This window comes from Protomyctophum parallelum (genome assembly GCF_964188405.1).
Source record: "Protomyctophum parallelum genome assembly, chromosome: 10".
Taxonomy (NCBI): Eukaryota; Metazoa; Chordata; class Actinopteri; order Myctophiformes; family Myctophidae; genus Protomyctophum; species Protomyctophum parallelum.
The window spans coordinates 9,303,135-9,313,928 of NC_139704.1; the positions used below are offsets into that span (position 1 = coordinate 9,303,135).

General features: G+C 41.0%; 1 protein-coding gene across 1 annotated transcript; it reads right to left on the reverse strand.

Moving 5' to 3' along the window:
- lgalslb (lectin, galactoside-binding-like b) lies at positions 1 to 10,254 on the reverse strand. Its single transcript, XM_083775385.1, has 5 exons — positions 9,950 to 10,254; positions 9,278 to 9,358; positions 9,090 to 9,178; positions 7,594 to 7,783; positions 1 to 5,074 (listed from the first exon to the last, which is right to left on the reverse strand). Exons 1-5 carry the CDS (start codon positions 9,980 to 9,982, stop codon positions 4,931 to 4,933), a joined length of 537 nt encoding a protein of 178 aa, XP_083631511.1. The 5' UTR covers positions 9,983 to 10,254; the 3' UTR covers positions 1 to 4,930.
- Between the last annotated feature and the right edge of the window lie 540 nt (positions 10,255 to 10,794).

The window sequence follows — 10,794 nt, forward strand, 5'->3', positions numbered from 1 at the left end:
AATGTTGGCCAAAATAAAGGAGGCACTGTCTTTTAAGAGAGGAAATTATAAAACTGCTGGTCTTTGTTTAAGGTTTTGGCATTGTAAAGTTTGTAAATACATCAAAGATAATAATACATTTCTAATGGATAAAGCCTTGGCCTGGAAAAAACATAATGAAAGCATTTCATTATGTAAATATTTGATGGGTTTCCAATTGAATTGCACATTCCATCTGTTTTACTGAAGAAAAAACAGATAGCAGAACCAACTTCCTAATAAGCTTCATTATGTTTCATTCATTCAAAGCCAATGCCCACATTTTAAAATACTACCAATACGATTCCTAATTTTTCCAAACCCAGACCTACTGTTTAAATGAGTATAGAAATGATACAACACATTACACATTCCAAAGCAGTCAGCTACATCTACACAGAGGACACTTTTTTCTTTACAAAGACATCATGGTGTACCCGCAATAACAGTGCGAGTAAGCACTTTTAAATATTAATGTAGTTGTCCACTGGTTTAAGTTTTGTGCATCCTAATGCTTATGTCAGTGCAGCAATATTCAAATAATTTACACAGGTTAATTAGTAAAAATGTGGTACCGTAAGTATACTACTAATCTGTATTACATTTGTACATACTGTATAGGAAAATAAAACCTAACCACAAAGAAACATTGCTGTTGAAATAATGGAAAAGCACATGCTTGACTGAATACAAAATGTTTGATTTTACAAAATGTCCAGTTAGTAGGCAGCTTAGTTTCGTTTAGTTTTTTATGTTTTTACATAATCTAAAAAATAATTACATCTGAAGAGATTTTCCATTTCACAAATGCCATACTGTACTTATACTACTAGGATTACTATGGGTAAGAGTAAGACACAGTCTCATCCTTACTTTCCATTGGAGTCATACATCATTTTCTTAATATAATTCTCCACCATCATTGCGGATGTTTTTTCATCAATTTGTGACCATTAGCATATTGATCGACGCAAAACAGTAAAAAGCTGGTGCCATGCACCATATATCACAGATCTACAACATGCTGTGAGCTTGTATATAGATCATCTATTTTCAGTGTGCGACGCAGTCACACAACTAGAAATCATTAGATTGCTTTTCCCTTTTCATTACGCTTCTATGGAACTGTACCACACGGAATTGTAAACAGAAATAGTGCATAGATATGCCATACTGTGTAGGTACAGTACAGCACAGTTATGTTATTCTCTCCATTCTACATTTTGAGCCTTTTAGGAAGTTGTCATGTGTAATCTCCCTCCCCCATTCTTCCTAACAACAGCACGAGAGCAGCACCATATGGTTTGACCTATTAACCACTGTCAGCCAGTATTTAAATGTCTCACAAACGGAAACCCAAAACATGATTCTTCATGACATGTGACACAGAAATTGTATCATTGTCAATGCAATTTCCACTGATGCATGGGGGGAATTGAGTACAGGTTTTCAAAGTGCGGGCCCCAAGGAAAGTATAAAAAGATATGAGTATATAAAAACGTAGTTTCAATTCTAATTCAATTCACAAGATGATTGTGCCAGTTAAGTTTAACCATTTTAAACCTGGGGTCTCTATTTTAAGCATGTCATTATTGTAAAAAATAAAAGCATTAAAAAAAAGAAAAATCGAGACACATTGTGAACTTGTATTTGGGGGTCCTAGAAATGTTTGTGAACCCCCTGGCATAGAGTTATATCATACAATGGCAACAAACTCAAGTATGTTGTTAAACTGTCAACAGCAGCACAAGAGATTGCATTGGTCCACAAATGCTCTATAACTCGACTGCATCCTCTCCGTTTGTGTTCAAACTTTCAGTAAACGAGTGCCAGTTATGGAAAAAGGAGCACTCTTTAGTTTTTGAAAGACCCTGTTTGACCAGCCAAGAAAAAACTGTACCAACAGTCAAGACCACTATATTGATATGTCAACAGTAACAATTAAACATGTGCATGACGAAAAAAACATTTTTCCTTCTGTTCTGTTAACACCGGATAACAGGATGATAAAAAAACAAGGTTCTCTGTAATATTGTGCTCAGATATCAAAGGCAGAATTTGTTAACATGAGTTACAGCACCGTCTGTTCTTGTCAGTACTGAGGAGCTTACAGAGTCAAGTTCACAGGCAAAGCCTGACTCTCAACGGAAATGGCTTAATCCAAATGTGCAGCAGCAGCAGCTATACCAAGTGCTGAGCAACGTTCACCAGCACATTATGATCAGTACGGAGGCAATACTGGTGTAACACTGAAGATAAGCAGGCTTAAACATGCACTATACCATTTGCTCCCGTTTTCAAAAAACATTACAATTCTTGATGCTTCATAAATTCAATGCAACTGTTGTGAAAGGCAGTCATGAATCATGATAACATTGGCTCTATCTTCTATATAGTTTCAGCCCGACTATTTGCCTCTTCATTTGCAGTGACTGGGAATGGAAAGGCAGTGGGCACCCATAAGCAAGCCTGCCCCGAACACAACGGAGGTCTTTCATGGGTCACAATAGCCCTGCTCCTGCTACAGCGCTTTGTTCAGTGAGCCCAGCTTCTGGGGTTCCAGCGTGAGATTTTTAAGTGGGCAGAAGACACGAGACAGTGTCTGATGTTGGCATATGAGACTGACCTTTGGAGGTGGCGGGTTTGCTAAGTCATATTCTGGGGTATTGTTACTCACTGCTACTCGTTCATTCAAATCAGATTCTTACACTCAGTCACAAGTTAAATTAACACTTGGCTGTGTAGCAGCACCCGAATTGTTTCAACTTGTTTGTCCTTTTTCTTTTTTACTTGAGCTCACAGACACTCAACCTATACTAGACTGCAACTGCTGGTGCTGTGTATCAATAAACTAGATAGAAAGCCTGACAAAAGTTTCGATACACCTTAACAGACCTTAACAATTTGTGTACTATATACTGTAGCTTGAGGAACCGTTCAATTGAGTTAAATCTTCAGAAGTTTTCACTATTACTTTCAATGGGGTGATGTCACGTTCTCTTTCTAGACACATTTTAACCCTAATTGCAACCTCAGCTTGGTCTAGAGATACATTTGTGTGTAATGGCTATGTATCTATAAACATGAAGAACATACAGTACACATGAATAACAGGACTGAGACTGGACTACAACAGAAATAGCTGTGCAACCAAATATTGAGACAGAATATATTTGTGCATCACTGAGTCTCCTAAATACTTAAAAACATCAATGTAAATTCAAAGTACCATCTGGGCCTCAACAGCTAGTACTGTTGTAAGAGTAACAGTGTTTTTTTCTTGTTAGCCATGAAGCATTCGTGAAACTAGTGAGGCTGTCCATATGTAAACTATAATCGTTGGTTGGTTTGTGTTATCTTTGCGTTATCTTACTTTGTCCACCAGAGACTTCTGAAAACAGCAAAACAAACTTGGCCAGAAACAACACTCTAAATGAAACATGATGAGCCACACGGCTCAACTATACACACGTCTAGATAGCCATCTTTTAATAAGTAGCGCATCTTCTATACAGTTCAGATTAGTTTTGAATGGAATGTGAAATGGGCAAACCTGTAAAAAACTTTTTTTATTCAGACCTTTTGCGAACCACTTTCCCTCCCTCTCAATGTAAACAAATCTCAAAACGTACATCTTACATTCTATTTACTAGCTCTTCTTAAGTCAGTGCACAACACCTAACTAGCTACAAGGGAATGGTTGCAATGGACAGTAAATGTTGTGCAAATGACTTTGAATGCACACTGTACAGTATACTGCACAAGACTGCTACATTGTCATGATTTCACAATCACCATTATTTGTATGTAAGCTGTGGAGTCTGAAACGTGTTACTATGACAACTATAAATCTAAGCAAGGGATGCATGGGGTCTACTGAGAGACATGGCGATGCCCCAGCATATAGAGAAGAGGGGGGAAATAGCACCTGAAGCAGTACTGCACTGTAAAAGATAACAATGCATCTTTTACAAGCCAAGAACAGTAATGTGTATTTCCTGTCAGGTGCAGTTAAGAGACATCTAAAGGCAAATGCAGAGCCTGTTACATTTATAAGGGTTTCTGGAGAACATACTGTAGTTGCAGGTTATACAGTATGTTGCTTTTATGTTTCACACTGACTGCTAAATACTCCAAATAGCTTTTTTGCAATTTCAAAAGTATTTCCCACGCTTAGACTATTACTGCTGTAATACTACTGTGAATTACAGCCTTTGTCTCAGTAAAAATCCCCTAGATAAAAAATAAAAATAAAAATAGCCTGCTATTATTATATCATGAGTTCCCTGGTCCAACAAAACTGGAACTAGACAAAGAAACTTCCAAGCAAGATTTTGTGGCTTGCGCTGCAATAAATCAATTCAAATAAAAAAAGGGAGAAACTAAATCAGACCCTGGTTCATAATAGATAATAATAATAGATAATACATAATAGAATGGAGCGTGAAAGAAAAAAGAGGGAAAGTATTTAAACGGGTGACCCAATGGGCTTTGTACGATTCTTTGTTGTTGTGTTGAGTGATAGGTAGTGGATGATGATGTTATGTGTGAGTGTGTTCCAACTGTGGTTAAGTCCTTGCTTCTTTTTCACACACAGACACACAAGGTGCTGCCACACTATCTAAAGAGCCGCGGACGTTCTTGGCTGTCCGCAGCTTCTTTTCCCGGGTTTTTAGACAGCTGGTGGATGGAAAAGAAGCTCCAACTCCACGGACGACTGCCACGGTGGCCAGATTCCCGGAAACGCTCTCCTCCGCGGCAGTCGTCCGCGGAGGTGGAGCTTCTTTTCCATCCACCAGCTGTCTAAAAACTCGGAAAAGAAGCTGCGGACAGCTTCTTCTGTCGGCCGTTTTGCGCTTAGGTATGGAAACACAGACACACACACAGCCACAGCGGCAGCTGGATGAAGGGGTTAACCAAGCTTGGTGATGTGTAGTCCTCCGTCTATCCATATCGTGTCGATAGACACCAATGATTTTACTTTATGATAAAAGTCAAAGAGCTGGTGTCCGTCAACAAATATTCGAAACCTCTGGTGCTCGCAGTGGATCTCAATCTGGAAGGAGGGAGTGTGAGAGAGACATAAGTTTAATGTATACTGTAAACACATTAACAATTCACAAGCATCCAGCACCACTTGAAACAATATTTGGACAGATCAGGCCAGCGAAAAAGCATGTAAAATTCAACATTATCCTGCCTTTTCTCCACAGTTCTCATCCAACAGCTACCATGCCACGTACATTTGCAACATATATTGTCTGAACATTATTGGTGTGCTCGACATTTTGCCCACCCCAAATGGGCATCCTGCCTATGATTCTGGTATTCTTTGTAAGATCATTCAGGTTTCTGACGGCTAAAAAAAAAAGACAAAAGCTAAATTGTGCATTATTATATTACAGGGATCAGACTATAAGAGGCACTTGGTTTAATCCACCTGACCACAGCCTTAATCTCTCATAACACCCCATCCACAAGTCTGTGATACAATCATGACTGGGCTGATCATGCTTCAAAATACAGCACACGTGTGTACTGTACTGTACTGTACATCAAAGCAACCAAAGGTATGGCACTCTCATATCTTGCAAGTCTGATTGAACCCTACAAATCAGCCTCAAAAACGCTGGGACAACGCTCCACGTGTCCCAAACTCTTCTCCCGTCTGGCTCCAAAACTATGGAATGCACTTTCCATTGTAATCAGAATGGTAGACTCACTCCCAATCTTCCACCAGTCTGAATCTGAAGACCCACCTCTTCAGACTTCATCTTGGCCCGTAGCACTTGCCCTATCACTTGCTGTAGCCCCAACGACCTTACAGGCGCATGCAAAGGCTCAACTTATCTAACATCTAACATTTTATGTAGACATAGCACTATATAGTATAGTATGTATGCATAGTTTCATTATATAAATATTCCACTGTTATATTCCATGATTTATTTGCGTCTGCCAAATCCCTAAATTACAGTACAGTACAGTACAGTACAGTACATGCCATGTGTGGGTGGGTGGACAGGTGTGTGTAGATGCTTGTGATGGCTAAGAACAGGTTTTCAGCCATTACTGTGCTTGGAGACTATTGTTCAGTCTATTCTAATCCTTTAACCTCCATTCTTTTCCTGCACAAAGAATGTGACACACGTGTCAGGGGGTCAGTCATCAGCTTATCCTTTGTGTTGACTGTCAAAAACAGTTTGCTGTATGTACTATCAACTAAAAAGAATTATGTATATCCACTTTTGAAAATAGTGTATGTATTTCATATACTCTGTGTGTACTGTGTGTGTGTGTGTGTGTGTGTGTGTGTGTGTGTGTGTGTGTGTATATATATATATATATATATATATACAGTATATTATTATTTTTTGTTGTATGTATGTATGTTCCTGTCAAGTGGTGACTACAGAAATGACATAATTGAAAGAGCATACATTAAAAGCCACAAATTCAAATGTAGGATATCCCTTTCTGGGACAAAACCCTAGTATATTATAGTCAACCAGTTTGACAGATCCTTTCATCTCTGAATTATTAGAGCATAATATGAATTCAGCGCAAAAATGTCCTCGGGTGTCTGATGCAAATTATGCATCAGGCATTGTTGTAAACAAATGCTGGGTTAAGAACAACTTTCTTTGTAAGACTCATAATATTTGACTTGCACTTGACTTGCAAATATTGCAAATACAGTAAATATTTCTGGGCTGCAAGAGCATCATAGTGTGCAGGAGCATGCTACATAATATTGTCCAGGCACTATGGATCTGAAACCTTGTGCTAGTTGTGTAGAAAAACACCCTAGTGGATGGTTGAGAATCCATCCTATAAATCTGAGGTTTAAACCTCAAGAGTGTTCAGTCATCTATCTATTATATCCTGTGCAATAGTTATAGACCACAGGTTACTTTACTCTGTAGTAAGGCGTGAAATGTAAAATTTTAATGAAAATATAAATATTCACACTGTGGTGAGACATGCGCCTTTTGGCTCTCTCTTGTATGCTTAACCAACCTATAGGATCAAATTCTACATGTGTCCTATTATCAGCATCCCTTCTATCCATCTCAGCATTTAACAAGCATTTCCATTAACAACCATGCTGTCTGTACTGGTATACTTTTAGTATCTGACCCCATGTAAAACTAGAACAACTTCAGAGGAATCTGACAACATGTAATGCATGTAATGCACGTGTAATGCAATATGTGAATATTAGATTACTGAACATATATGAATGTCTTTCTGACCATTAACTCTCTGTTACTCACTGACATTTCAGATAAAGGCTCATACATAGTCTGGATTTACGGTGGTGGGGTGACCAACGAACTACAACATGACGTCACAAGCCGCGGTGAAGAGCAAACCACCGCCACCGCTCCAGCCCTTCTCTCTGTTTTTACTCACCACCGCTCAACGTTATTTCAGCTCCGGTGGTCACCTCACCACCGAAAATCCAGACTATGAATAGGCCTTAAGAGAATCATACAAATACCTGACATGTAAATGGGAACACAAAGTAACATCTTAAAAATAAATCCAGTACAAAAGAAAGGACAGGTTTACCCTGAAGGGCTGATCAGGAATGAAGGGGAAGTAATCGGTGGAGGCTTCCTCCTGTGTCCATTTCCCTGAGACGCGGGCGTTGCGCACAAACTGGCGACCAGCAAATCGCGCAGTGAGTTTCAGTGCCACGTCATGCAGAGGCTCCTCCTCCTTCTCCGTGCCACGCCCACACGTCAGGCTGACATCAAAGCTGAGTGAGGAAGAACCCAAATGAGTGAGGGCAGTATACGAGGGGAGAACACACTCACACATAACATCATCAAGATGCAGAACTGTGGTTCTTAACTGGTGGGCTCAAACTATTTTACACCAACTACAAAGTCAAGAATAAGAAATGACAAATGACCTCTGCCTATGAATCTGCCACAACAACTTTGTGACCCACTTTTGGGTCCTGACCCACCTGCTGAGAAACATGCATGTGTAAATGAGCAATACCTAATCCAGGATAAATCAGACACATAATTCTCCTTCTGCTGTGTAAGAGCAAAGCATTTGCTAATATGAATAATCCGTCCATAGGCAGGCAACTTTTGCTTAACCACTTACTGTCTATTACTTCCTTGTATGACAATATTGAACATATAGCTGATCTACAAGCTCACGGTTCACTTCACCCTCTCACACTGTGACACGTCTTGCGCTTATAGATCAATAATTATTTTCAACCCATTAAAAGCTGGAAAGCTCATTTTAGATTTAAAATGTTGGTTTAGAACAGTGATTCTCAAAAGAATCACACCCGTTTGAAGTGAGGGGCGCTCTTATCATCATACATCATCTCATTCCAGCCAATCACAATTTGCGTCCTCACCTTCGTCTTCAATGTTTGTGTTTACGCAACGTTTGTGTTTACACAAATACTCAAAACTGGCCATTCAGCGCCCCTCAAAAATTGCAGATAATACAAGCTCACAGTGCCTCACTTTGTGTCCACGCTGCAAGCTTGTATGCATACATCTGCTATTTTTGAACATTTTTTGTTACAAATCTTCTCTTTTGGAGGTCTCTGGCACAAAACATTCAGTTGGTGAGGTCATGGGGGAGGCTTCTTCCAAGTCAGCCACAAAAGTTTCCATTTAGGGTGGCCAGGACTCAGGACACACCCAAAACAAATCTAGTTGACTGGGTCCTTTTGGGCTGTTGGCAAGAGGGAACGCCCTGCTTATGCAAAAAGCCACCATTCTTCCTCAACGCCCACGCCTTGCTTTGCTCAGTCTGTGCTCCAGTTCCAGCTGAGCAGATGTGTTGTTGAACTCTGCCTAGGGGTTGGCTCAGACTCTTCTAGAGCTACTGTACAATGGCCCTGGCCTGCCCTGGCAGATGTCATATATCCTATGCATAATTATAATAACTCAAATCTGAAGCACTATAGGCTTTTGCAAATCATCTGTACAAATAGAAAAAAGGCTCATTGTCTAGGCCTACTTTAAATTAGCCACAGGCAGGTCATATAATGTCAGTTGATGCTGTGAAGGGCGTATGCCATTGCCTACCTGGTTGGCTCCAGGTCAACAATGCCCATGACAATGATCTTTTTTCCTGGCCGCAGGCCTCCACGGATGCGTCCGCTGAATGGCACCGTCTAGCGGAATGCAAAATGTGGCCATGATGCACAGACCGGTTTAAAACATAAATCAAGCTCTGCTAAACACTGAATATCACATCTTTAATCAAGTCTTACCAGGAGACGCGAAATTTCCTTGTCAGGTGAGATGAGGCCAGGGCCGAGGGAGTCGTTGAGATTCTCATCAGATTCGACATTCTTCAAAACCAGTGAGAAAAGGGGACATGAATGAACGTAATTGATGTATTAGTCAAATAGCACCGGTAGCTAATAATAACATCATAAAACGCAGATATTACCATTGTGTAGCCTATTTGTTTATAACAACATTGTGGCCTGGCCTCACGTGTGTCACAATGGGCTATAGATTCGAACAGGGGATTGGCAAAAGACCGGGTGTTCTTCTGAATAAGCGGTACGCCTTCAAATGAAATTATCCTAGCAGGTTCAAACCAGACCTTTTCATGCAGTGGCTCCACGTGTAAAAACGCACACGCACATGATCTGATCGGCATTAGCCGACAAACGGTGCGTGTTATGTGTAGCCTATATTCGACCAGAAACAGAGCTATTGAATTTCCTCCTCGCCCAGATGAAAGGGTACCGCGTCGGCTCGGCGTGCGCCTGTCTGCTGTCTCACATTTGCAATAAACCTGGCTTGCGCGCAACATTTGCAAATGTAACGGATCGAATCCATCGCGAGACCACTGTTCGCCAAAAACATCACTATAATAAATTAAATTAAAAACCGGCGGTTTTGTTCCAATACATAATAAATAAAATACTCACTATTCCGTCCCTTTCCGTAGCCTGCACCGCCATCTTGAACAGAATACCATAGGATGCTTATCAGACGGGGCTGTCCTGCCGTGGAATGTGTCGTGGCACTGAGTCTGACAGGGGGCTCCGCTCTTCCACGTTCAGATGTAGAGACTACACTACAGGAATGCCGGCGGCAAGTTGAATCACCCACGGAGCGTGCTCCTCCCGTGTGTTGCTGCCAGTGCTGACGTATGCTCATAGGGCATATTAATTACGGAGCTAAAAAGCTTAATCCCCGTCTGTTGGAGCTGCCTAATCAGACACATCTTGTTCACCACCTCATCCAATAAGGCAAAGCTCTGTTGTGTCCGTTTGATACTGCGGGAGTGCGGGGCCGGCGGGGGGCACATGACACAGCTTGCTGGCTTGACTCAACAATTTCAAAACGATTCAGCAGGTGGTGGTCAATATATTCTTATAACATTCAAATAAGCATGCATTCCATTCAGTAGCCTAAGTCAAGTTAATACTTAATTAACCAGGCCGAAGGAGTGCAACACAGTCCCAAGTGGTGTGTGCCTGTGTCACTGTGTGGGACTGTGTCTGTGTGTGTGTGTGTGTGTGTGTGTGTGTGTGTGTGTGTGTGCGTGCGTGTGCGTGTGCGTGTGCGTGTGCGTGTGTGTGTGTGCGTCCGTCTATTACCAGCTAATCAGCCGTTGATATGAGTCTTGCTTATTAGCCAGGCTAACCCTGCAGGGCTGTGTAGTCATGAGGACATGAGGAAGCTGAGGGGTATAGTTCCTATACCTATGCTTCAACACATTAGTGAAACCGTGCATGTGAGAAGAGTTTCCCCATGGAAGCAGCATAAT

What these genes read in the sequence shown, in the direction of transcription:
- lgalslb (XM_083775385.1), bottom strand. Translation starts at nt 9,982, where the DNA reads ATGGCGGTGCAGGCTACGGAAAGGGACGGAATA. An exon ending in AGGAAATTTCGCGTCTCCTG is followed by an intron (nt 9,179 to 9,277) that starts GTAAGACTTGAT and finishes GCATTCCGCTAG; the next exon opens with ACGGTGCCATTCAGCGGACG. An exon ending in TTCCTGATCAGCCCTTCAGG is followed by an intron (nt 5,075 to 7,593) that starts GTAAACCTGTCC and finishes CCCTCCTTCCAG; the next exon opens with ATTGAGATCCACTGCGAGCA.